The sequence below is a fragment of the Rattus norvegicus genome, chromosome 17 (genome assembly GCF_021556685.1).
Source record: "Rattus norvegicus strain SHRSP/BbbUtx chromosome 17, alternate assembly SHRSP_T2T, whole genome shotgun sequence".
Taxonomy (NCBI): domain Eukaryota; kingdom Metazoa; phylum Chordata; class Mammalia; order Rodentia; family Muridae; genus Rattus; species Rattus norvegicus.
In genome coordinates this window covers 28,777,501-28,805,500 of record NC_141550.1, presented here as the reverse complement: position 1 = coordinate 28,805,500, position 28,000 = coordinate 28,777,501, and the positions used below count along the sequence as shown (strand labels likewise).

General features: G+C 46.4%; 2 protein-coding genes and 1 long non-coding RNA gene across 3 annotated transcripts in view; 1 reads left to right on the top strand and 2 right to left on the bottom strand.

The window, feature by feature from the left end:
• Nucleotides 1–231: 231 nt before the first annotated feature.
• LOC148000092 (uncharacterized) lies at nucleotides 232–10,313 on the bottom strand. Its single transcript, XR_015641574.1, has 3 exons — nucleotides 8,963–10,313; nucleotides 6,835–6,964; nucleotides 232–1,067 (listed from the first exon to the last, which is right to left on the bottom strand). It is a non-coding gene; the product is annotated as an uncharacterized LOC148000092 (long non-coding RNA).
• Ppp1r3g (protein phosphatase 1, regulatory subunit 3G) lies at nucleotides 10,281–13,612 on the top strand. Its single transcript, NM_001400600.1, is given in 2 exon segments — nucleotides 10,281–10,409; nucleotides 11,014–13,612. A coding segment is annotated over 1 exon segment (1,044 nt). The 5' UTR covers nucleotides 10,281–10,409; nucleotides 11,014–11,043; the 3' UTR covers nucleotides 12,088–13,612.
• A 13,053-nt stretch (nucleotides 13,613–26,665) lies between these two features.
• The window catches only part of Lyrm4 (LYR motif containing 4), a 115,427-nt gene continuing 114,092 nt past the window's right edge, over nucleotides 26,666–28,000 (bottom strand). Inside the window, 1 exon segment of the mRNA NM_001400908.1 lies at nucleotides 26,666–27,092. Coding sequence (NP_001387837.1) covers nucleotides 27,024–27,092 — 69 coding nt within the window. The 3' untranslated portion in view covers nucleotides 26,666–27,023.

Genomic DNA, 28,000 nt, shown 5'->3' with positions numbered 1-28,000 from the left:
CCAATTAAATGGTTTCCTTTTTAGGAGTTTGCTGTGATCATGGTGTCTCTTCAGAGCAATAGAAACTCAGTAACTAAGACACATACCTGTGTGAAATTATACTTTGCCAGTTCTTAGGGGAGTAGGGAGAAATCGTAGGTAATGGGATACATGTGAAATGAAAGCAGAAATTGGAGTTACCTGGTGTAAGAAAGAGAGGCCATTAGAAGGGCCAGGGAACACAGGGAAAGGTTTAATCTATGTAAGATTTAATTGATACACACAGCATCAAAATAGATTTCACAGCAGTTTGTAGCAATTTGTGTTGAGAAAATTTAATCACTACAATAATAGAAAATAAAATCATTAAATATCAATATACATGAGTATTACTATAATGTGAGTGGATTTACATCTTGGATATGGGAGGATTGCAGTGGCCAATTAACTTGCACTTGCTTCAAACCTAGCAAGAACCCATTGCACTTACCAGAGTGCTGGGTGTGGGATGGGAAACCTGTGCTTAGAGCAGGCTGGACCTTTTACTTTTCCTTCAGACAGCTAGGACACGTGCCCACACTCAGATTTATTTTTGGCTTGGGTTCACCTATTTCTGAGCGAGAGATTCGGGGCATCTGCTTGTGCTAGAAGCTTTCTCTACAGCACTGTGGTCTTTGCACTCTCACACCACAGGGGGTCAAAGTAGAAGCTCTGGTCTGTGTTGGACTATGATGAAAACATGGTCTGCAGTGAGCTGAGAAAGGTAAACACAACGGAAGGTTCTCACAGAAGCAACAGTGCAGAAACATCTGTGACAGGAAGGAGACAGCCCTGAGACCATAAACAGTACGAGTGCCACTGTTTACTGTCCCGACTTCAGAGTGTGCGACTATTGATCAGAGGCAAGGGCAAACGTTGGCGTACAGAGGTGTGATCAGCTAGGGAAAACACACGTCACAACACCTGTTTATGTCTCTGATCCAGATGCCCCGTGACTTCCAGGCTCTGTTTTGTCCCAGTGCGTTCCTGTCGTTGCGCCTTGTTTCCATCCTCAGGGGTTTGGAGCCTCTGGCTGCTCTCTAACCACACTGGAAAGAGGAGTTTGACACAGATGGTCAGAGAGGTGAGGGTGAGGCAACTACTTGATCGGCTCTGATTTAGTGAGCGCTTGCTGTGTGCAAAGTTTTATGTATCCTATCAGATACTGATTTCTGTATTTGTTTATATATTGTTTCTATCTCATTCCCAGACACCAGAATGTCAGCTCACCAAGGACAGGGATCTGGGCCTATTTTATTGACAACTCAGTCCCAAACTCAAGAGGAGTGTCCATGGCTGGGTTTGTAATTTGGAGACTTACTGCAAATTCAAGACCAAGCCCTGATAAGAAGAGGAGGAAGAGGAGAAGAAGGGTGTGATTTCTCTGTGGTTTAAGTTGGCACACAATATGTTAATTAACAAATGCATTAAGCTCAAATGTAATAGCAACACACACTGCACTCTGTGAGGAGCAACATGTACACATTTTCCTGTTTTTGTGCTCACAGAATCATGAGCAGACACTGACAGGACCACAGCTCAGGGAGCGTGTGTAACTCACAAACACAGCTGTGCTGGGAATAAACTCAGGTCTTTTGTTTCCCAATTTTAGTTTAGACAAAACTTCCTATATTTTCTATACACTGTAGGTGGGTTACAAAGAGCAGTGCAATGGTGATGATGGTGACGGTGGTGATGATGGTAACACTGGGGATGGTGGTGACAGTGGTGATGGTGACAATGGGGATGGTGACAGTGGTGATGGTGACAGTGGGGATGGTGACACTGGGGATGGTGGTGACAGTGGTGATGGTGACAATGGGGATGGTGACAGTGGTGATGGTGACAGTGGGGATGGTGGTGACAGTGGGGATGGTGGTGACAGTGGGGATGGTGGTGACAGTGGGGATGACATCGAACGACAGTGGTGACAATGGTGATATTGGTAGTGATGGTGGTGATGATGATGTTGCTGGTGTTTTTGCTGAGGTTGTGCTGTGGTGGTGATGGTTACAGCAGTGATGGTGATTTGGTTGTTTTACTGTGTCCTTTAATCAAGCAAACTCGGGAAATTTCAGTACATAAAGAGATAAAATTCAAGACAACTCTTTTTTTTTCTTTTTCTTTTTTTTTTTTTCAGAGCTGAGAACTGAACCCAGGGCCTTGCGCTTACTAGGCAAGCACTCTACCACTGAGCTAAATCCCCAACCCAAGAGATAAAATTCAAATTCTCACACAGAGTTGGAGCTGGACTCAGGACCACATCCACCCAGGAGTTCTTGGGGTGCTTTTCAGAAAATAACCCAGGGCTGACAGGATAATGTGCCTGACAAGGCATGAATGGATAGGGTTGGCCATACCTGGTATATGTATGAGATTGGCATCAAAGCAGAGGCGGGCGAGACTCCATGATCAGGGTACCAAAGGATGCAGAAGGGTCATGCTAGATGCCACGACCCTTCTGCATCCTTTGGAGATCGTGATCTGAAAGGAACGATGGACATGGAGGGAACGATGACAGCAAGAGGAATCGGCACAGGAATGAAATCACGTGGCCAGGGGCAGCCAGAAGAGGGCAGAAGTCAAAGCTGTCATGAAGCCAGAGTGGCAATGATGAGTGCTACAACAGCTTTTCATTTTTAAAATTACTTTTAGATGATGCTAAAATATACATGACATAATGTTTTTACTTGATTTACTTTTTAAATGACCTCGAGCTGCTAGGAACATTTTGACAATAAGAGTTTTTTTCGGACGTTCCAGGTCTTAGAATGTTTAGGGCAGTGTCTCACAATGCAGACACTCTGCTTAAAACACCAATGGCTGTTTCACGGAGACTTCTCTTGGCACCAGATCACATGACGGTGTCAATAACCCCTGTTTTTCTTTACCGCGTTGGCAATGGAACCCAGGACCGCTCACATGTTAACTCGGCAAGCACTCCACTACTGAGCTACATCCCCAGAACATTTTGCATTTTTTATTTTGAAACAGTGTCTCTTTGAGTTTCCTGGACTGACCTTGAACTCACTTCTAGGCACAGAAAGTTAAATTTGCCATCGCCTTCCTCCACCCCCCCAGGTAGCTGGGATTGCCCGCCCAGCTTTGTTCCTTGTTACAAAGTCATAGGGATTTTCTTCTCATCTCGTCTTAATGACCTCTCCAAAACTTGACCTCTAAAACCCATGATCTACCAGGCGCAGGGGTACACAACTTGGGAGAGAGAGGAGTTTAAGGCCATTCTCAGTTACAGAGTGAGTTTGAAGCCAGTCTGGGCCGAAAGAGATCACATTTCAAAAGCAACAGCAACAAAAACACTAGGCACTAAGAGATCCTTAGTGGGTAAAGAATTTGTTGTGAAAATAGGAAAGCCTGACTTAAGATCCCCAGTGTCGCATAAAAAACCAGGCATAGCCCTTGCTCTCGCCTGGGCAGCATGAAGAGAGGCTCTGGTGGTGTGGATGCAAGTCCTTACCTGGGCAACCCGGAGAGCTGGCCCGGCCTCTCCCTGGGACTGGGGAGAGCTCGCCCTGGTGGCATTAGTGCTGCAAAGTTGGTGGGCTGAGCAATTCAGCCACCACCCAGGCCCAGATCCAGGGCTTTGACTTGGCCCACTCCAGTATCAACTCCATTTACGAGCTGCTGGAGCACATGAAGGGGCTCGTCCCGCAGAACCAAGGGAGCAGAATCCACGACACAGACAACAGGACGTCAGAGAGAAGTCCTGGTGAGGTTCGTGTAGCGGAAGAAGCCAGAGGCCTTGAACCAGACTCATACAATGAACATTTGCAAGTAGAGCTGTTTGGACAAAAGGGTATGGTGTACTGTGGACACAGCGTGACACACTATAGCGTCCACGTGGGGTTGGCAGGGATGGAGAGTTGGGGAGGTTAGAAGGCTCAAGGGTGGCTATGGAAGGACTTGAAAATGAATGGGAAGTGAAATTCATGAAGAATCAGTATTCTTTTAATTTCGAAAGCAATTAATCTTAAAAAAAAAAGAAAAACCAAGCACAGTGGCATATGTCTATAATTTAGACAGTTAGTAATTAATGGGGAGACAGAATCAGGAGGATCCCAGGGTTTCAGAATTTTTGTTGGCCGGCCACTCTAGCCAAATTGGCAAGCTCCAGGTTCAATGAGAGACTCTGCCTCAAAAGTTAGATAGAAGGCAATTCAGGAAGATGTTAACCTCTGGCCTCTGCACATGTATGCACGAGTGACAAATACACACATACTTGCTGTACATGTACACACGTGTGAGTGTGTGTGTGTGTGTGTGTGTGTGTGTGTGTGTGTGTGTTTGGGGGTAACCAACAAACAGGTGGTGACCAGTAGGCATTAACTGTACTAAATATCATTCAAGTCCTAGCTCTAAGGGACTGGTTTAATGTCTTTATTTAGACAAGCCATTTGACTCTCTCTTGGCCTTATTTTCTGAGGTCTTAACCAGCCTCATAGCATGTATGTGAGCAAAAAATGGTCCAGACAAGCAGGGTTATTCTTTCTCAAATTCACCGCAAGTTTCCTGCTTTGTCTTACTTCAGCTGTGTTGATAAATGAAACCTAAAGAGATATAGGGTTTGATCCTCTCAGGTTCTAAGGCGCTTTTTCCCCTGGAAGTTTCCACTGCTGCATTTCAACCCCCTTTTTAAAAAAAAAAAAAATCACTGTTCCTTTAACCTAAGCAAGCTAATTTGCTTCAAAAAGCCAAATAAAATCTATTAAAATCTAGATTTCTAAGATGCTTCTGATACTTAAAAACTAACAAATTTATACTATTTAAAAAAAGATACTGTGCCGGACCCTTAATCCCAACTCTCCAGCAGATCTCTGTGAGTTTGAGGCCAGCCTAGTCTACATAGTGTGTTCTAGGATAGTCAAGGATATGTAGAGAGATCTTGTCTCAAAAAAAAATCAAAATAAAACAAAACAATATTAACCTACAAACAAAAAGCCAACAACAAACCTTTTTGGGCTCGGTGGTACTCTCCTTTAACTGCAGCGCCTGGGAGGCAGAGGCTGGTGGATTTCTGTGAGTTCAAGGACATCCAGGGCTATGCAGGGAAATCTTGTCTCAAAAACTAGCAAATAAGCAAACAAACAAAAAGAAAAAAAAGAAAAGAAAACATACTATGGGTAGAGTAAGACAGGAAAGATTTTACAGTCTTGGGAGCCACGATCAGTCTGAAGATTAAATTTACAAAAGACAGATTAACGAGCAGAGAGGCATTTATTTTATGTATGGGTGTTCTGCCTGTCTGTATGTCTGTGTACCACATATGTACCTGGTGCCCGAATATAGAAGAAGGGAACATTGGATGCCTGAGATTGGAGTTCCAAGCTATTGTGAGCTGCCACGTGGATGCTGGGCCTCAAGCTTGGAATCTCTGCAAGGGGCTCTCATTTAATATGAATATGTTCATGTGTGCACGGAGGCCCGCATGCTTAAGAAATGGAGGCCTAGAAAAGTGGCTGGGCCTGGGGGCTTATGTGCCTTCTGTGTATGTGAGTGTGTGTATATGCATGTTCTGAGGTATATGGGTGCATGTGTGTATACAGGTGTGTGGAGACCCCAAGTTGACATTGGGCATCTTCCTCAGTTGCTCTCCAGCAAATAGATAGATATAGAGATTTTGGTTTTTTTTAAGACAATGTTTATTATGCAAGTCTGGTTGTCCTAATATCCACTAATGTTATAAGGGTTGCCTCAAGCTCATAGAGATCTTCTGCCTGGGTGGGCCTTCAGAGTGCTGGGGTTAAAGGTGTCAGCCATCACACCTGAACTTTCACCTTCAAGGCCCCTCTCTGAACTCAAGGTTCACAGAGTCCAGCTATACTGAGTAGCCAGCTTGTCTTGGGGATCCCCTGACTCTGCTGGGATTTTAGTAGCACCCACACCACATTTTACATGTGCTCTGGGGACCTACACACCAGTCTTTACACTTTCCCAGCAAGTTCTTTATCCCTGGGCCAGATCCCTCATGTACCATGCTAACAGAGGACACTAGTGAGTGTGTCAGCCACCTCCTCCTTGTCTTGACTGCTTAGGTTGAGCTCTTTTTTACCCTGCTGTCATATAAATTCAAAGGACTAATACTGCTTAAGGACATAGTCTGAGTGACGCCTGCAGTTCTCCAGCCTGGAGTCGCTTTAAGGCTGCTGTTATTGGTCACATTGGCTTCTGTGTGAGTTCCCTTGTCCTCCATGCACCCTCTCAGTTTGGAAGAGCGGAATAGGTTGTGAAATGTCTGACATAATAAGCCTGAAGTCTGACTCTGGCAGCTGTAAGGCTCGATATGACACTTGACCAAGTCAGGCCAGAGCCTGGTTTACTCAGAACTTTTGTTGTGAGGCAGCGGAATCAGGTGAGCAGCTGAACTGTCCCAGGTCACACAAGTGTGACCTGTGACCTGTGACCTGGATGAAACTTTTGGTCGTTTGGTTTGGTTTGAGGATGCCAACCACGGGTTCAGCAACAGTGTGGTATTGTAGCTTTCTCTTGTCATATTTTTTTTCAATGCAAAGGGTCTTTTTCCACTGAATTTCCTTGCACCCTGTGAGACTCCCCAGGCCTCAGGCTTGGGGATCAGATAAATATAGCTCCAGGCTTTTAGGAAGAGGAAGAAGGATCACAAGTTCGAGGCCAGCCTGGACTACGTAGCAAGCACTCCCCGGCCCCTACAAAACAGCAACAATGATAAAAAAAATAGAACAAAATAAAAAAACAAACTAGGAATCTGAAATCCTGGGAACACGCATGTTAGCACCTGAGACATGTGGCCTCGTGGTGTCTGTGGTTGATCTGAGCACATACCTGTAGTCTAGACAGATGGCCTAGATCTTCAGACAGTTCCTTCATGGGTTGTATCAGCATTTAACTGCAGCTGCTCCCCAATTCACAGTGGGGTTTGGTCCCAGTACATCCACCCAGTGCTGGAAATATCCTAAGAGGAAAATACATTGAATTCAGCTCATCGGCAGCCCCACTGTGGGGCAGCAATGTGGTCTATACCCTGCACCCGTCGTTTCCCTTAACAATCTTCGGAAATATTGAAAATCAAAATTGGAACTACAGTTTCTACGGCAAGTGAGTAGTTTTTGCATCATCATGAACTAAAAGAACCAAAAGCTGAACCATCTCTATGTCAGAGATCATCTGTCTAGAGTCTGGGAGCCACCTGTCCCTGTCCCTGTCCCTGTCCTTGAGAGGACCACTCATGAAAATGTCCTGTGTCCCATCAGCTCTGCCAGAGGACAGATGTGCAGAGGAAGTCAGAGACCGACTGTGCCCTGCAGAATATTCCCAAGTCCCCATGACGGCTGAGGGGGAGTGCTCCCTGCCTCTGCTCCTAAGGTCTTTCCTTGGTTTCTGGGGACAGCCCTTATACCCTGCTTCTCTCCATCGCTCTGCGGGCTCCTCCGGCTTCTGCTCATCAGAGTTGCTAAGGCTCAGTCCAGACTTCCTGAGCTGGAGACCTATGGCAGCATGAGGGAAACACATGAAGCTCGTGACTCACTTGCTTTTAGTTGACTTCAAAAAAGCACAAAATTTGGAGGCCAGGTATCTAAGCAACATACTAGTCTCCTACCAGCTTTGCTGTAGAGAACACCCCTGATGTGTGCGTCATGATGATAATGGTTGCCTAGGCTATTTTTTAGGGAATAGAAGGTTGCTTTTGTTGAAACCACTGACTTTTTATATGTGATGGACCATTTCTTGGTATCACAGACCAAAGTCCCCATGCTCAGATCAGGCCGATATCTCATTTTCTGAGGATGTGTCCTGTGAGGGTCAGCCCCAGATTGTATCACCTCCAGGCACCTTTTTCCCAAATCTTAAATCACTCTGGCATATCCATTACTACTCTCCACCCTGTCCCTTGGGATATGGATTTGAGACCTGGACAAACTATCAATACATTCAATTTTGCAAAATTCATCATTTTAGTGACCAGCATCCTGCACCAGGGCAAAGAGTCCTGGTTCTGTAGCAGGTAAATTTTTGTCCCTAGCTGCTGGTATAGACCTCCTAGGACTCAGCTCTACATGAAGGCTAATTATGCCTTTGTTATTTTGTTGTAATCAAATATCTATTATACAATATTATATTTATATAATATATTACATATATTATAAAAAGCTCCTTTAGGTAATACCTGAGTGGCTACTTAAACTGGGAGTCCCTAGTGTTTTCATTAGGGTTTTATTGCTGTGAATAGACACCATGACCAAGGCAACTCTTATAAGAGTAACATTTTATTGGGACTGGTGTACAGGTTCAGAGGGTCAGTTCATTATCATCAAGGCAGGAGCATGGCAGTGTTCAGGCAGACATGGTGCAGGAGGAGCTAAGAGTTCTCCATCTTCATCTGAAGTCCACTAGGAGACCAGCTCCCACGTGGCTAGGAGGAGGGTCTCATTACCCACCACCACAATGACACACTTCCTCCAATAAGGCCACACCTACCCCAACAAGGCCACACCTCCTAATAGTGGCACTCCCTGGGCCAAGCTTATTCAAACCACCACACCTAGGCAGCCAGACTAGCTGGTTACCAGAAAGAACCAGTGAATGGAAGCCATTCACAGGGGAGTGAAACTAGGGCTTGAGTTCCAAAACTTGCACAAGGATTGTGGCACATTCCACCTTACGCATGGACTCTGCCCTGTGTCTCTTCTGTTCGGCTCTTCCTAATTGTATCCTACACAATAAGCCAAGCATTATTCCGGGGTTTCTTAAATTCTGTAACTCATTCTAATGATTCACCAACTGCCACACCTCACTAGAACATCTGAGGTTTTCAGTTGACCAAATCCTGTGGGTAGCCTGAGCACCTCATTTGCATATCTGCATGTGGTTTATGGTGCTCCGGCCTTTAACTTGTGGCTCTGACACCAGCTCCAGGTAGAACAGTGTCAAGAGGGAAGTGCTGTATCCTCACCTGGGAATCAACACTGGCGGTAGACAAGGTACCGTGCTGTGACAGTCTGTCCAAGGGAGAGGGACAATTCACTCCAACCTCAAGATCCCTGAAGTTCCGAGTCTGTGAGGCTGGGCAGAGGTGGTGCACACCTTTGATCTCAGCGCTTGGGAGGCTCGGGAGGCAGAGGCAGGCAGATCTCTGAGTTCCAGGCCAGCATGGTCGATAGAGTGAATTCCAAGATAGTCAGCCCTATACACTGAGAAACCCTGTCTGGAAAGAAACAAATAAAGAAACAAACTAGTTTGTGAACATTGTACTTAGTACCACAATATATCAATGTCTATGTACAGAATTAAACAAAAAGGTGTCCTGTTCTGTAGACTTTGAAGATGCTGGAGGTGGGGCACTTAGATGGATCTGGATCTTTTTGGGAGCCCCAGGCCCAGGTTAGTACATAGTTATGGAGTTCTGATCTGAACACTTCATGATTAGGAAGTCCTAGCCAAGGGACCATGGGGCCTGTTCCTCAAAATACCTTCCTAGCTCAGGGTCTTTGGCCATAAAAATAATTTTCCAAGTTCCTGGGGTCAAACCTGACCTTACCCCAGGTCTGGGGCCTGAACAGATTTTCCCAACCTTTGTGTACTACATACGGAGTAGGAGTGATGGGGCTTCATGCACATAAGATCACATGGGAAGGACCCTCAGCCTTGGGGAGGTCCTAAAAATTAGTAATTATTGAGGACTCGTTAAATTCGTCCATACCATGCTCAGGGATTAAGCCTCAGTTTAAAAGTCTGGGTAAAATAGCTTTGCTCTCTGTTTCTTGATTTGTGTGTCAATGTTTCTAGAACCCCCAACTTTTTATGTAGTAAGTATACACACAAGCATGGCATTCCTAAATAGTGGTCCCCAGAGCCGGTCCTCAGCATCTCCCGGTTAGAGATTCTTTAGAAACTGCCTAGAGCATCCTGAAGCAGATCTGGGGGTGGGAGAGATGGGAGGTGGGCATGACGTTTGGTGATGAAGTTATTAGTTGAAGCTTGATCAGAGCAAAGTTAGCCCAAAGGCAAAAGCAAGGCACAATACAACACTTTAGGAAGTGTCGGGTGCCGGGATATAGTGAGATGTTCTCCCATTGATCTTCCAGCAATTGGGTTCCTGCAACCCCCCACAAGGCTTGAGCTTTAGAAGATCTGGGATCCTTGCAGAGCAGACTCCGCAGTCGCAGGCCAGGCCAGAGGGATGTCTTGAGGTCTGAGGGAAGGCTCTGAGCCATGGAGGGAGGTGCCAGCCCTCTTCTTTGCGGGAGGGGGAAGGGACGGGGTGGGGGCAAGGGGGAGGACCTTGACGTGCTCTAGAGCAAGGCGCAAATGGCCTCCAGCGGCTCTGGTGTGGCAGCCTTGTTAACTCCCAGTGGGTTCCTGCTCTGTCCCCGTCTCAAGCCCACCAACAAGGTCACCAGGTAGGTAGGTGGCAGCTGCAGCCTTGGCCTCCCAGCTTTTAGTAGCACTGAGGGGCAACTGCACAGATGCGACCCGTGACTCTTGAGGTTTCGGGGATACAGGATGAAAGGGAAGGGATGCACCTTTGCCCCGAAGGGCCGATTGCCTTAATGACATTCTCGTATTGAACTCCCTAAGCCTGTGGCAGCTAGGATGTCTCCGCTGAGCGACACTCCTCCTCCGGAAGTGTAACTTCACTGTCTGCAAAACTTTGTCTACAATCTGAAAGTTGAGAGCCGCCCCAGAGGTGGCACAGACTCGCAGCACCGCCGCGGGGTGGATCAAAGCGATCAGCTAGCCTACGACCTTCAGAAGGTCTTAGTTTCCACTACGGGCCTAGCTCTCAGGTGCTCTGGCAGTCGCGCCTCCCCGCCCTGGCCCTCCCCTTGGGATCTAGCCCCAGTCCAGCATCCTCCTCCCTCTTGGTCTCAGCGGCAGCTAAAAGCTGGAAGCTCCAGGCTGAATCCGCTTTCTGCCAGGGTAGGCGAGTCCAGCCGGCGCTATGCGCTCCTTCTGCTGCGGGAGTAGATAAAGTTTCCAGGGGAGTTTCTGTGTTTCCCTCAGGACGAATCCCAGGTCGGATCAGATACTGTCATGGAAGCCTCGGGAGAGCAGCTACACAGATCCGAGGCGTCCAGCTCTACGTCTTCTGAAGATCCGCCACCCGCTGAAGAGCTGTCGGTCCCCGAGGTCCTTTGCGTGGAGAGCGGCACCTCTGAGGTCCCGATCCCTGACGATCAGCTCCAGGACAGGCTCCTGTCGGCTCAGAAAGTGGCAGCTCTCCCGGAACAGGAGGAGCTACAGGAATATCGCCGCTCGCGTGTGCGCTCCTTCTCTTTGCCTGCAGACCCTATCCTGCAGGCGGCCAAGCTCCTGCAGCAGAGGCAGCAGGCGGGGCAGCCCAGTTCAGAGGGTGGCGAGCCGGCTGGGGACTGCTGCTCCAAGTGTAAGAAGCGCGTGCAGTTCGCCGACTCCCTGGGACTGAGCCTGGCCAGCGTGAAGCACTTCAGCGAGGCTGAGGAGCCTCAGGTGCCGCCCGCCGTGCTCTCCCGTCTCCACAGCTTTCCGCTGCGCGCCGAGGACCTGCAGCAGCTCGGGGAGCTGCTGGCAGTGGCAAAGGTGCCCGCGCCCCTCTTGACGCCGCGCGCCCAGCTCCGACCCCTCTTCCAGCTCCCGGGGCTGATCGCTGCAGAGGAGCGTCTGAGGCGACAGCGAGTGTGCCTAGAGCGTGTGCAATGCTCCCAGCCGCCCCGCGCCGAGGTGACCGGCTCGGGCCGGGTGATCAGCTGTCCCGGACCCAGGGCAGTAGCGGTGCGCTACACTTTCACCGAGTGGCGCACATTTCTGGACGTGCCGGCCGAACTTCACCCGGAGTCCCTGGAGCCTCTGTCTCCCGTGAGGTCGGGGAACTCTGGACCAGGGGCTGAGGATAGTGAGGGGGAGCCGGGCACCGAGCGTTTCTGCTTCTCGCTGTGCCTGCCCCCGGGTCTGCAGCCCAAAGAAGGAGAGGATGCTGACACGTGGGGGGTCGCTATTCATTTTGCCGTCTGCTACCGCTGTGAACAAGGTGAATACTGGGACAACAACGAGGGGGCCAACTACACCTTGCGCTATGTGTGCTCCACAGACCCGCTCTGAATCCGGGAATTTCGGGACTTGGACAGAGGCTGACCAGCACGCCAAGTTCCAGCAAGGGGATCTTTAGCTGAGCGACGCCGATTTGGCATCAACAGAGCTTGGAACGATAGGAGAGAAATGTTAAATCACACACTCAGCGCAGTTCCACACATCAGAAAGCACAGCAGCTCTGGCAGTGTTCTGACCCTCAGTCATCGCTTCCGCTCATGTCCTAGTATTCTCAGCCGGCATCGACAGACAGAGGCTCTCTCCAAGGAAAGGCATCTGGAAGCCCGAGCCAGGTCCTGTGATCTTGAGGATTTGTTTCTAACTTGAGACGTGGTCCTTACAGCTCGATGAAAACCTGCCCGGAAAGGACAAGGCACCCCACCTCCACGTGGGAGAGGATGGCTTTCGCACATGGAACCTTCACAGCCAGGCCTGATTCTCAGAAGGCTAGGCGGGTGCAGCATGCTCGTCCTTTTTAACTGGGCAGGAAACGCCTGCCCAGACTCGATGCTGCTTTCTTCCGTGATTGGATACAAATATCTTTTAAGGAAGTAAAGGCCGTGTGAACAAGTGTCCTCTTTGTGTTTCATGTTTTACCTTCCAAGGGTTGGGGAGGCCGTGGCAATCAGGGGATGCTTGGCTGATGACACATCAGTATGACAATTATGAAACAACAGTATTAACACATTTTCTCTTGACGTGGACTAGTCCAGGTTCCTCACACTGGGGAAAAATGATCTTCAAAATGCTTTGTAAAAAGTGTTCTGTCCCTTGCCATAGCAAAATGTTGGACGAATTAAAATGTCAAAGGCCTTGGCTGTGAGTTGCAAGAGCCCATCGCGTCCATCCCAAACCCTTTTGTGCAGCGGAACTGTTCCACTCTCTGCGCCATTAGCAGTCAGAGACGCTGGGCTCTTGTAGGTTGAACTCCAATTGCAGGGCTTGGGGGCTGGAAAGGTGGCGCAAGGAGTGAACAGTGGATGACAACAAAGTTCACCCAGCAACCTCTGCTCAGAACCCGAGGGAGGTGCTCTGCATAGCAGAACCCTAGGTGCGGACTGGTGCAGGGACCATGTTCATTCACTTCGGATGGCTCTGTATGTCCAGGTCGGAGTGGGAGGGCATTCTGGGTAAAAAAAACTTAGCTCCTTCCTTTCTACTTTTCTGGAGCAACTTATTTTCTTAAAAAAAGAAAGGAACCTATTATTATTCAAAGTGTCCTATTCTCTAGCATGTGACTAGCATAAATAATTAGTTCGAGGGTAGTGGACTAAATTTAAGGGTGTGTGTTTTCATGGCTCTATGGGTCAACACAATTACCACAGGCCAAACATGGCCCAAAGTCCTTTTTCATACATAAATGATATTCGCATGTTTAAAGTATTTTTTAAATTTTGTGATATGTAATTATACTAAAGTCAGATATAGTGGTACACACCTGTAATCCCAGCATTTAGGGGGCAAAAGCAGGATTGTCAAGAGTTTGAGGCTTATCTTAGTGACCTAGAAAGACTTTATTAAACAAAAACAAGGGTGAGTATGTTGCCTCATTCCTGCAATCCCAGGATTCTGGGAACTTAGAATCATCACAGCTTGTTGGGGGCTAACAGAATGAACTCTGGATTGAAAACAAAAACAACCCAACCACACACAGGATTATATGGAATTCAAAGTTGACCATCCACAGATATGTACTGAAACATTCTATGGATGTTCTCCTGAACTTACAGCGGAGTTAAGTAGATGTGAAGACCCTGCTTACTGTTTGTAAAGCTGTCTGCTGAGAATTAGAATTCACAGGACAGTTAACCATTTAGTGAGCATTGACACTGAAAATAGTACATGTAGGCTGGGCGTGGTGGCACACCCCTCTAATCCTAGCACCTCTGTTATTTCTGGGGAGTTGCCATGGAGAAATTCTGTTTCAGAAACAAAACCCAAACAAAATAGAAATATGTTTGTTGTTAGGTTTGCAGATTAACAAGTCAGTATTTCTAACACTGAGCGAGCTCCTTAGCCTATAGAAAACACTTTAACACATTATATTTGCTGCGAGTATGGGGGTTTTGCCTTCATTTGTATTACCTGAGTGCCTGGTGCCATTGGAAGCCAGAAGCGAGGGGGCGGGGATCCCCTTAAACCTGAGTCACAAATGGTTGTGAGTGCCATGTGGATGCTGGAGATTACCCCTGGGTCCTCTGCAAGAGCAGCCAGTGCCCTTAACTGTGGAACCATCTTGCCAACCCCCTTGGAAATACGTTATTTTATAATTAGAAATGAAGTTAGAAATACATTTTTATTTGTTTTTTTCTTTTTTCTTTTATTTGTTTTTAAAGTTTTGGTTTGTTGCTAGAATTTTTGTTTGCTGTTAGGTGTGCATGTGGTATCATTGACAACCACAATCTCAATATTTAAGGTGAGGAGAGAGGATTGGGAGTTCAATGCTATCCTTGGCCAGCCTGAATGAGAAATACCAAGAAAATGCTCGTTTCAAGGGAAAGGGTACTACCAGGCAAAGTCAGTAAGAATTTAAAATCACGGTGACTGGGGCCTGGGTGCCACTGGGTGGCAGAACATTTGCTTCACGGCTCAGTTATTTCTCTCTACCTGGGGCAGCTGCTCACGGTGCATCGTACTGTGCCCACGATCAGGAAGCAGAAAAAGACAAATACTCCTCTCAGCTCCCTGGCCCCTCTTTGCTTATGTATGTATGTGTGTGTGTGTGTGTGTGTGTGTGTGTGTGTGTGTGTGTTGTCTGTACATGTATGCATGTTCTTGTGTTTGCAAGCCTGGGTCAATATTGGATGTGCTCCTCTTTTGCTCTCTTCTTTACCCATTTTTGAGCAAGATCTCTCACTGAGCTTGAGGTTAGACTGACTGGTCAGTTAGTTCCCAGCATCTTCCTGTTTCCGCTGGCCAGCGCTGGGGTGACAGATGCACCACACCACACAGCTTTTACATGACTCAGGGATCGAAAAGCAGGGCCTTGTTTCCTGCATGGGAAGCACTTTGCCAAGTGTGCGGTCTCCCAGCCCCACTTCTTGATTCATCTAGACCCTAGCCCATTATGGTGCCGTCCACATTCATGGCTTGTCTTCCTTTCGAGTTAAACCTTCCTGAAGCGTTCTCCTACAGACACCTAGCGATGTGTTTCTATGGTGATTCTAAATCTTGTCAGGAAGGATAATGATGATTAATCAATGCATCTATGTCTGATCCTCAGCACCACAAAACAAAGGGCGAGGAGAAGAGGGAGGAAGAAGTGGAAGAAGAGGAGGAGGAGGGGGAGAAGGAGGAGTTGATTTTTCAAAAGGAAGGGAACACATCCCCTCAACCTAAAATTCCCACCATGAAGCTGGTGTCCCATGTCAGAATATTCACTTTTATTTGGTAAATACAGTCATTTTGCTTGAAAATGTAATTACTTTAAAAATCTTATCTAGTGCCAGGCGGCCGTGGCACATGGCCTTTAAGCCCAGCACTGGGGAGGCAGAGTCAGGTGGATCTCTATGACTTCCAGGACAGCCTCAACTACAGAACAACTTCCGGGACAACCAAAGGTACACATAGAAACCCTGTCCCGAAAAATAAAACCAAACCAAAAATCAAACAAACCAAAAAATCTTATCTAGCTCTAGTCATTAAAGACTACATTCTTCTCCATGATTCAATGACCCTGTTCTGTATTAAAGAGAGATTCCAGAAGCTTCCTGGTAGGCAAATGTGTCCATGAATCTCCGATTCAGAGAATGTTTTTCCATCTCAAGTGTTTCTGAAGCAGTTAGAGAGGGAAAGCCTGGAAGTTTGCATGGAACAAAGTATCCCCTAGGAAACTCCATGTCTATGAAGTGTCCCCTAGGAAACTCCATGTCTATGAAGCAAGGTGGACAACCTATCTGAAGACTTCAGGAGGCCAGGCTCGCTCTCAGAGAGAGGCCACTGCACTCTGGGAACCCATGGAGCTATGGGGACCAGACGTCCAGCAGCAGGGAAGGTTTCTGTTCAGGAGGCTTCCCAGAATGCCTGGTGTGTGACTGTCTTATTACCCACAAGCCTCCACTCAAAAGCCTGTGATTTCTCACACTGTGTGTGCACTCGTGCATGTGTGAATGCTCAGGTTTTCACTGTTATCTCCCCACCCGCTCCACCCTTCTGTTTCTCACCTATAGGATTTTCTTTCAGGCTAGAGAAAGCACTGCAGAGACATCGGTAGCCCCAGCCTTTGCCTGGGCAGGCCTCCAAAAGTAGAGGTCTGCCGGATTTCATGGAACCAGGGACTTGCAGCTCTTTGAAGTCACTGGGGATAGAAGTTTGGGACAGGGAGGTGACAAGCTGAGCTCTCTGTAGTGAGCTGGCTTTCTCCACCTGCAGAGCAACCTGGGAAAGGTTATCCCCATTAACAGTTCCAGATGGGGGAACACCGGCTTGGTGGAGTTTACTTTTTGGATGGCTTATATACTTGAGGAACATAAACACATTTAACAGAAACTAGAGCCCCCAGCAATCAGCATCACAGCTACAGACAAGTTCTTTATATATCCATCCAGCATCTAGGCTAGATGCAGATTCAGGATCCTCATTTTCTGATGTATAAATGTGTCTCATATATACATTTCATATATACATTAAGAAAATGCTTCTTCGGTCCAAGCAAGTGTATATAGACTATGTTTACAGAGCATAAATGGAAAGTCTTTCATCTGGTGGCACTGATTATAAGCAGTAGTTGAAAGAGTTTTACTCGGTGGAGGGGAGGTAGAATGGGGCTTTTTTGGGGGGAGGAACTGGGAAGGGAGATGACATTTGATATGTAAATAAATAAAATAACCAATAAAAAATTCAAAAACTAAAATAAAATAAGAAAGATTTTTTATTGGTTCATTTTATGCTGAACGTCTACATATAATGGCATAGTGTATACAAGAGGACTCTTGGTGGTCATTTTGTATGCATTGACCATACATGTCTTTAACTATGGAAACCATTTTCTTTTGTATATTACAGTCTCTTTATTAGTTGTGTGTGTCTGTGTGTGTATACATGTGACATAGTCTGCATGTGGGAGTAAGTTCTTCCCTTTCACCAAGGAGGTCCCGGGAATTTGAACCTAGCTCCCCTAGCTAGTGAAAAGAGGCACCTTGCTGACCTATAACTCTGTAAGCTCTGCATACACAGTTCTCTGCATTTCTAGTCTCAGACACTGGGGGTGTTGTTAGGCAGGGCTCTTTAGGGAAATAGAACTGGCAAGAATATATGTTATAAAGGGGGCTCCTTCTTGTAGGAGCTGAGCAATTAAACAATGCTCGCGTGCATCCCAGAAAGACCTAAGATTTGATGCCTCAGCAGGACCAATTTGGTGCTAGGAAGGATGACAGCAGCAACAACTGAGACAGAGGTCAACAAAACAACAACAACAATGACAACAACAACAACAGGGATAGACACAGTCAACAGCAACACAGTTGTGAGAGATGGACACATTGTAGAGGCAGGCAGGAATATTGCTGTCCCCTTTGGCATCTTTGTGTTTGTGCCACTCATTGGAAGGTGTGGTCCCCATCTGAGGGATGGTCTTTTCCTTTACTCCTTTCTGAAAATGTGCTTATAAATTTGTTCAGAGGAGTGATTCTCTTAGTTGATTCCAGATCCTATTAGGTTGACAAGATTAACCTCTACAGGTCCTATGTGAAGTTAAGAGTTACCTTAAAATAGTTGTTTATTGTTGCTGTAAAATTATAAAAACAGCTGTCTTTTATCCCCCACCAGGTCTGGCACCGGAGTGCCCCAAGCAAAGCCTCTTACCCACTCTGCTCCATCCCATATCACACTGCCGAAGGCTTCTCTCTGAACCTGGTAGCCATCTCTCTACCCATCTAGTTCCCAAGGCAGGCTTCACAATGCCAGAAACACACATCCCAACTCCGTGGCAGCCCAATGTCTCTAGCCGCCACACACTCCCTTAAACTTAAACTGCTACATGAAAGAACACACAACACCAAAACCTCTGATCCAATTGACAAGATATAATTGTCCCCCTAGACACACAGAGCCCTATACACATCCATCCCTTAAGAGCATTCATAACAACCTGTAAAGGTGCAGAGTAGAATCTTAACATCAGCCTCCATGTTATCTTGGTGGTTTCTCCTGCCTTCCCATTCCAGTCTCCTCCTCTTCCTAAAACTTTTCTCCTGCTCATCCTTCCTTCTTGTCCAATGACAGACCTTGTTCTATCTTGTACCTGCCTTCACCTGTATGACATCCTACAGTTTATAAACTAGTAATTTAAAAGATTTTAATGGTGGGGTGTGGCAGTGCATGCCTTTCTTTAATCCCAGCATTTGGGATTAAATGTGTTGTAATTTAAGGAGGGACTTATGTTGTGCTCTGTCTTGATCCTTGATGGTTTCTAGAATGTTTCATATAAGGAAGTCATTAGTTACCAAATACTTGCTTTTTATCAAGCTCAGTGCAAAAACTTTATACTGTGTATTTTAAAACCTTATAAGGAACCATGTATGGTAGTTAAATATTTAGCTCCCGTTTTTGGAGTTCAGAGACTCTTTCCTGGAGATGTTGCTACCTGACAGAGGCAGGGGTGAAAGAGAAAGAGATGAATGACTTTTCTAGGCCTCTGAAGGATGTTTGCAATGTGCCTTGCTCAATCTCTTGACCCTCCTGAGCATCACTGAGACCCTGTGTGTTTTCCTGGTCTACACTATTTCTTCATTCTCAGGGACAGTCTAGTTCTTGGCCATTTTGAAGTTGTTGTACATGAGTGGTCTGGTCTTACCAACAGTGAAGTCAGATTCCTTCTGGCAGGGACCCCTGAAAATGTTGAACCTGAATATGCTTCAGCCAAACTGTCCACTTCTCCTCAAATCATTCAGAACTGTCACACACATGTAGGCACGCATGTGCATTCATATAATTTTAATTTTACATTATGCAAGTAAGAGAAAACATGTGGTACACTTAGAGCTTATCTAAAAACCATATTCCTGAACCCATCTGTAGGTCCAGCACTCAGGATATTGAAGTAGATGGATTATAAGTTCAAGGCTAGCTTGGGCTGCATAGTAAGACCCTATCTTGAGCAAAGAACCCTCCCAAACCAATGACACAAAAATATCATCATATTCCAGTTGAAAAGATATGAGAGTGGAAAATTACTATTGAGAAAGCAAGACAGAGTGTCCTCCCACCCTCTTTCTCCAGTCAGGTCTAAAATATGGAGTAACTGCTAAGAATACAGAAAGGTGGAAGGTTCTTAGAAAAGTCAGAACTGCATTTGCTGGACTAGATGGTGGCCCAGGGGCTGCTGAGAAATCTGATCAGTCAAGGTCTCTTCTCACAGAACCATTCCTTTGCTGTCCCCATAGCTGGCTCCTCTGCATAGATGGTTCTAGGTATGGGCTCTGCTCACTATGGTCAAGGTGGTAGCTCTAGTCTGTCCCCAACAGAACCCAACTTTCAAGAGGATGAGACACCATTGCTTGCCTTGGGCATTTCCTGCTAATTATGCTAAGAACTAGCATTTTAGGGCCTTTCAAGTACAGTGTCTTTCCCTTTGAGTGGAATTGCAGACTCAGGAGGCTAGACATTCAGGCTTCCCACAGAAGGAGCAAAGGTCCCAGTATCAAGGGCTCTGGCAACACCAATGTGTCCCCTGGAAACAGAGCCTCTTTACACAAGGCAGCCATTCAATCAGAGTGTCTTACCATAATTCCCAGAACACCGTATTCCATGTGTTTGATTAAAAAAAAAAAGCTCAATCTGACTGGTTTTGAAAGATTTATTTATTATCTTACTTTATGTGTACAAGTGTTTTGCCTGTACATATTTTTGTGCACAGTGGACATGTAGTATGCATAGAGGCTAAGATAGGGAGGTGGGTTCCCTAGAACCAGAGTTTCGGGGAGTTGGGAGCCACCATGTGGGTGCTGGGAATTGAACCCAGGTTTTCAGTAAGACCAGATAGTGCTCTTAACTGCTGAGCTATCTCTCTAGGCCATGATATTTTTTTGGAGGGGGGGAGTTGGAGATGAGGGTATGGTCTTCCTAAAAACGACCTGACTAGCCTTGAACTCATAAAGATCTGTCTGCCTCTGCTTCCCAAGTGCTGGGATTAAAGACATGTGCTGCAGATTATCTATCTATCTATCTATCTATCTATCTATCTATCTATCTATCTATCTATCTATCTATCTATCTATCATTCCATCCATCCATCCATCATCAATCCATCCATCCATTCATTTATTCAAAGACAAGGTTGTACTATGCCTTGGAATGTAGCTCTGGCTGTCCTGAAACTTACTATGTAGACCTTGAACTCAGAAATCTGCCTACCCATGTCTCTGGCTTTGCTAGGATTAAGGGCGTGTGTCACCACATCCGGCTGGGTATTTTATTTGTAAAAAGCTGCAAGGAAATATAAGGCTATGCTTGAAACATTTTAATACACATTAAAATCTGCAAGACCTAATTGCATTTGAAGCTCAGTGGAAGAATACATTAGCAACTATTGATCAGATTCCTACCTTTTAAATTATAGTCCTTGATCATGTTTTGAGCATCTTTTGTAATAAATACACATAAATGCATTAACTCTTCAAAAACAAACAAACAAAAAAACAGTTGATTATATTGACAGTGATCTTAGACAGTTGAAGTTACATGGGTCCCCTATGTAGTATTTACAAAGTTTTAGTGAAATGTTTTAATAATGTGTAAGACATTTAAGAGACAAAGTGAATAAAGTAAGTCTTCAGATAATGGACCACTGTGGTAGAAAGTGGATACAGATCTTAGAAGTTGTTTCCTTTGTTCCTGGAAGCCTGGATTCCCTAGGGAGGTACAGGCAGATGCCAGGTAACTCACGTGGGCCACACTGCTCAGTCAAGACCATCCAACATGTGCAAATCTCAGTCTATTTGTGTTGGTAATTCACATGATCTAATTTCAAGAAAGTAAGACACAGGCTTTGCTACGGGCACAGTGGTAGCAATAATACCCCTAGGCAGGGAACAGTCAAATTCATCATTGAATGTTCTTCCTCCTGTTCTCTCTGAAGGGTCTTTTGACTTGAAACTGAGCCCCTGAGCAAAAGCACAAGACCCATCCAGCTCCTCATTTGGATATCAACACGAGAAGCAATTTTCATCAATGGCTCCCTGAGGTACTAATAAAGCGACAAAGTACTGCAAAGATCGAAAAAGGAAAATCTTACTGTTTTCAGGGGGAGGCGAGCCACTGTCCATACAGACTCTAGACAAACACTCAGAGAGGCACAGGGAGAGGTTTGCTTTGTTATTGAGCCCAGTCTCCGCTACCAAGTCCATTTTATAACAACCGGCAAACGCTAAGTTAGCAGCCAGGCTTATGAGCATTGGATGCATGGGGGACTTCCAGGTTTTTTGTTTTTTGTTTTTTTAATACTGTGTACCTGAATGAGATTGGCTCGCTTCATCATGTGACCTTACCAGATGTGCTTATTACAATGACCCAGCTGCTCCATGTGACTTCTGACCTGTACCTTGGTGGCTGGTATAAGTAGACGTTCACAAATTTCCCTCAAACAGAGCTAATGCTTGTCTTGCCAAAGTTGGGCTTGGATATGGTTCAGCAAAAGAGCACTTCCCAGGACCCCAACATTCACAGTCACTGCTGGGTGTTTGTGTGTGGGGTCATCAGGGTTCAGGTGATATTTCCCAAGGACCTGTCTGTGAGTTTAAATCCCCCCAGAGAGAGCTCCCAAATTCAGAGCCCATTATCTTGAGTGTAAGACATTTCCCCTTCTGCTTTTGAGGGCCTCATCTCTTCGTTGACTTTTGTGGTGTCCTTTGATCTAGGATGTAATAGCAGTTGCTATGAAGTACAATGGTCCCTCGGTGTCTGCAGGGGGCTGATTCTAGGAGCTCCGGTGGAGTTCAGAATCTGGCTGTGTTTGTGTAGAACTTACACGGTCTTCTTTGGGTTTCACATCATTTTTATCCTATGTACTCCACTGTAAGAGGTGCAAGTAATGGTCGTACTGTGTTGTTGGCAGCAGCAGCAGTAAAAGAGCTTGTACCGGCTTGGTTCTGATGTGGTTTTGTTCTGTGGTTAGTTGGATCCATGGGTGTGCAACCTTGTGCTTAACAACAAAAAAGCAGCTAGCTCATTTAGACACAAAAACGCGATTCTGAATGGTCCTAAAACCTGATGTTTTACTCTGTGCTTCTTAGTGGCAAGAAGAAAATACGTATCTTAATCTTTCACATCCACTACAACAAAAACCCACCGCCCTTACCGCTGCCGCCAACAAGAAGTCCCGCTCCCCCTTTTGCTAAATATAGAAAATGTTCTCTCGAGACAGCTCTTCCTACAGGTGTGTGTCTGTTCTGAGCTTCAGGTAAACTGTCTCTATGAAGGGTCTTCATTTTTATGATGCGATACAAGGCAGAGTACTTCCCCAGCATACACAGGGTCGTCTGCAGCACTGGGGAAAGTAGGAGCAATGTTTCTACTCCTTGGAAATAGGAGGCTTTCAGTGTTGGGTGTGGTTATAAAGGGGACAGCTGAAGGTGACTGCTACAGGATAGCATGTTAACATGTATGTAAATCAATCTATGCATCACAGGCTGAAGATGCTCTCTTAGCTTTACCATCCAGATGACAAGGGCCATAAAAGCTACACAGATACACACTTGGATGTGTGCTGTTGCTCTAGAGCCAGGCTTAGAAAACCAGATAGGCCCCCCCCCCTTTGCCATCTGAAGGTCTAGGAAAAGGCTGCCTGGCAAGTGGTTTTTGCTTCCACAGAAGTGAACTTCTGGCGGTGTTTCTCATCTGGCAGCTGCTGACACAGTGACCTCTGGCACTTTCAGAGCAGAGCATAGTCTGGGAGAGTTGAGACGGTCTGGTCCAGTGATACAGCTTCTCCATCACATTGCTTGGCCCAAACTCTACAGTTGGGCCTGTCAGGCAGGCAAATGGCTGCATTATACAAACATAGTGAAACGCCACTTTCTCTGAAGTCCTCTGTTGTTGAAATTATGTAATCCCGACCTTGGGTTTCTACCCTGCCTTTAATTATTTGGTTCCCAGATAAAAACACACACCTTTATATTGACAATAAGCCTTAAACAGTTCAAGAGCTGGGCCGCTGCCTACCCTCTAATGCTGTTAGAATCTACTTTCTTATGGATAACCCTGAGTTATTACTGTGCTTCATCTGTAAGTGTGGAGCAGACACTGCCCCACCTGGGGGATCCATCCCATATACAGACACCAAACCCAGACAATATTGCGGATGCCAAAAAGTGCATGCTGATAGGAACCTGCTATAGCTGTCTCCTGAGAGGCTCTGCCAGAGCATGACAAACACGGAGGAGGATGCTCACAGCCAACCATTGAACAGAGAACAGGTCTCCAATGGAGGAGTTAGAGAAAGGACTGAAGGACCTGAAGGGGTTTGCAGCCCCATAAGAACAATACCAACCAACTAGACCACTCAAAGCTCCCAGGGACTAAACCACCATCCCAAGAGTACACAGAGATGGACCTATGGCTCCAGCCCCATATGTAGCAGAGGATGGCTTGTCAGGCATCAATGGGAAGAGAGGCCCTTGGTCCTGTCAAGGCTCAATACCCCAGTGTAGGGAAATGTCAGGGCAGGGAGGTGGGAGTGAGTGAGTGAGTGAAGGAGCACCCTCATAGAAGCAAGGCATGGGGATGGGATAGCAGGTTTCTGGAGGGGAAACCTGAGAAAGAGGATAAACATTTAAAATGTAAATTCCTCCTGGTCCTCCTCCCACTTCCCAAGCCTGGGAAACCTGCACTCCACCTATTGGCTGTTGGCAGCTTTATTTAACTCGGGGCCAAGGTGTGTGTGTGTGTGTGTGTGTGTGTGTGTGTGTGTGTGTGTGTGTGTGTGTGTGTGGACTGTGGACTCTCTCATCTCTCTGCGACAATCAGGTCTTGGGGGCCCATACTTAGCATTACAAAAGCAAAAGAGCAAACCTCCACCTCCCTCTGCATTTGGGGAACACCCAATATGAGGCTCTGCTCAGCTAACTCCTGTTTGTAAGCTTTTGTCTCAAGTCTCCTTTCTGTTTTTGTGCAGATTCCAAATACACAGTAATCTGATTTAAGTGACAAGAGTTAGCTCGGCTTTATCAAGCCTTGGGCATGTCCAAACTCACTTATGAGGTTTAATTAACACAAAGGCAGCCAGCTGTCAAACAGTTTGCAGAACAAACCAAGTTTACTTCACGATTGTCTGTGGAAGTGATCCTGTGGGAGTCTCCCATGGAGCTGCCTCTCGGCTCGCAATGTGACACTCTCAGGGTTACTTAGGTTACATTCATAGGTGCTTAAAAATAACTTTAAGTTGGGAGTGCTGTTCACAGCATTGAGTAAGATGGTGAGGACCACTTACTCTACTCAATGTGGACAGCAGCAAGGACCACCTCCACCAGGGCCAGGTGACACTGCTCCATGAGTCAGCTCCAAGGGAAGAACACACTTCCATATGACCTGCTTTTCACATGTTTCTTGAATAGCTCAGCTCCCAGGAATGGATGCAGTGGTATGAGATTCGTGATTTCCAATGATCTTCACTACAGTGTGAAGAGTGTGTACACACTTGAGGGGTGTATGAGACTTCACTCTGAGACTAAGAGTTGCACTGCTGGATGAATGACAACAAAGCATGCCACACAGGTATGAACATTCCCAAGTGAAACCTGTGTGCTTTGAGTAAGAATGGCCCCGATAGGCTCATGTACTTGAATGCTTGGTCATTAGGCAGTGGCACTACTTGAGAGGGATTAGGTGTAGCCTTGGTGGAGTGGGTGTGGCCTTGCTGGAGGAAGTGTGTCACTGGGGGTGGGCTTTTGGGTTTCAAAAGGCCCAAGCCAGTACCTGCGTCTCTTTCTTCTTCTGCTGGTACCTGTGGATCCAGATGTAGAGCTCTCAATTACTTCTCCAGCACCATGTCTGCCTGTGTGCTGCTATGTTCCCCACCATGGTGACAATGAACTAAGCCTCTGAAACTGCGAGCCAGCTCCAATTGAATGCTTTCCTTTGTAAGAGTTGTGGTCATGGTGACCCTTCACAGTAAGAGAACACTGGTTAAGACAAAAGCACATTATGTTGCACACTCGTTTTAATCAATTAAGAAAGTTGAACTGCAGAATAGAAAGGCTGTGCACATCATGACAAGAGTCTACGCTGGACAGACACTAGCTGAACACCTGTGGCAGGCTCTATGTCATGTGGGCTAGCTTAGAATATATGTAGCCAAGGCTAGTCTCAAACTCACGCTCCTGCTTCAGCCTCAAGTGCCAAGGATCACAGATGTGCAGCACCACACCTGGCTCACTCCTCCTTTATGTGTGTGCTATATGCATGTGTATGTGTTCATGTGGGCACACATAGGTATGTGTGCATGCATGTGGAGGCCAGAGGCTGATGCCACTGGGTGTCTTCCTCAATCATTCTCTGCCTTAAGTTTGGGTGCAAGGTCTCATACTGACCTTGGTTAGAAGGGCTGTCAGGGGTAGCAAGGTGGTCTGCCCAGTTTAGCTCGGTGCTGGGAACCAGGCTTGTGTGGCGTACTTTACTGTGCATGGACTCATCTCCCTAGGGTGACAGACTCCTTGTACCCAATTCACATGAATGCCACAGAGTTTGTGACACACTGCCTTAGCCACTGGAACACCTCACTACTTACATGCATGCATGCTCCAGCTTTGATATGAATCCAGTCTACTTAGCACCAAGAAGAAATTCTTCCCAGGAGATAGGTCTCTGGAACCTCCCAGAAGTTAAGGAAGATATTATGGGGTATGTGCCCTGTGTTTGGAAGGCAAGGATTCTCTACAATATATGACATCTTTAGTACTTGGGAAGGGCTCAAAGGTAGTGGACAAGGCTGACTGACTGATCAGCAGAGTTACTTGGAGAACCACACTTTATTTTTATTATTTTTAAATTAAGGTTTAATTAATTTTTATGTGTATAAATGCTGTGCCTGCATGTATGCGCACCATTGCATACCTGGTACTTCAGCAGCATTCAGAGGGCATCAGATCCCTGGAACTTGACTTACAGACAGTTGGGAGCTCCTGGAACACTGGGAACCAAACCAGGGTCCTCTACAAGAGCAAATGTAATGTTTAAAATTTCAAATGGACTCCTAAGTGCTGAGCCATCTCTCTCACCTTGAGAACTGTATTGTAAACGTTCCCTCTTCGGGTTCCTCATTCCTTGCTGACTCCAAGGTGTGAAACAGCATAGGTAACATGCATTTATAAGGCATTCTCAGTGTCCTGGAGTCTCAGGATTACACACGGCACACTTCAGTGTTCATGGCCTTCCTTGGCGATTGCCAGAACTAAGATTGCAGTGTGCATGGGATGTGGAGGGCTTGGGACTCTGCATTTGTAGGTTTGAGTGGCTGAGTGACCCTAGACTCCCCATCTTGATCCATGTCCTCATTACCTGTGTCTGAGCTGGTGCTTGCAATCTGCAGTTTATGGTGGGGCCCTCCTTTTGAGTCCCCACTTTTACCATTCCTGCTGTGTCAGGAAACGAACGCACATTCATTGTAATGGGTTTATTTGGTACAAAAGGATAGAGAGATAATTACGTTTACTGTTAAGGACTAAGACACAAAGTCTGCAAAAGCTCTATACAAATGTGGGTGAGATGGCGAGGAGACACGGTAACATATGGCATCATTCTGAGGGACCTCCAGCTCTTCATTCTAACACAGGAACTGAGGATGCACAGCCATTTCTTCATAGGACAGTTCTGACAGAAAGCAAATGTGACTCAGTTTATCGGCTCCTACAAGGCAGGCAGAGCAAGGGGCGATTTCACCCAGTACTGGTTCCGCCATATAGAATGGGTGCTGACGGTGGTCAGTTCTGCAGAGGCTGTTTTCTAGCGCTGGGTTCCTATGTCCTTGGATTCTCCTGATTCTCAATGATAAGCTTGTCAGTTGAGTACAGTTGGCCAATAAGGACCTGAAGGCAAAGAAAAGACACCAGGTAAGAATTGTTGGACTCTGTCAGATATTTGGTTTGAGAAAGAGCCTTGCTATGTAATTTGGGCTAGCCTTGATTCGGCCATCTTTCTGACAGTCTCCTAGTTGCTGTAATTATAGATATATGCCACCAGCCTGTTTTTATTTCTAATAAAAATGTGCAGGTGCCCGTCACAGCAGGCTAATGCCTGTGGAAACTGTGCTGCAGGGTAAAGTTCGTTCCCACATGCCTTCACTAGTTTTATTTTCCACCTCCTAGTCTTGCTGTGGAATGTTAGCGAGACCTTGCGTTTCTCTCAAATGTCACCATGGTATTGGTCTTGGTATTTGGATACGGCAAGGCTATCCACCAGGCTCCCTGGCTGCCAGCTGCAGGCAGAGCCATCCATGTGCAGAGCTCTCCACCCCATGAGAATTGCTTCCCTTACAGATGGCAGCCTGTGCTGTGTCTGCTGGGGTTGGTAGTCTATGCTCACCAGGCTCCTGCTTCCTGTCTTTTCTGCCTCTTCCGTTGTATCTTTTTAAATTAAGTGTCTCTGTTGGTATCCCAGTGTTCCCACTCCCTCAGATGCTGCAGTAGCAATGCGGGGCTGTCCCTTTTCTAAAACAAAGATTAGCTGTTCTGGTTTCTCACTAATGGCACTTCCTAGGCAATACTCTAAGGAACAAACAGAACTGGCGAGGAACTGGGCATTAGGACATCTGTCTGGATCTCAGCACTTGGACAGTCTCTATGGACCATCTGGGGCGAGAAATTTCTCTTTACAAAGGCAAATGAGAGCACACTCCCAAGGCTGGGGCTGCCACCCAGAGTGGTCAGTCATGTGTCAGAGCCCAGACTCTCTCAAGGCTCCCCCACCCCGTGCCCCTCAAGGTTTCTCTTTGAAG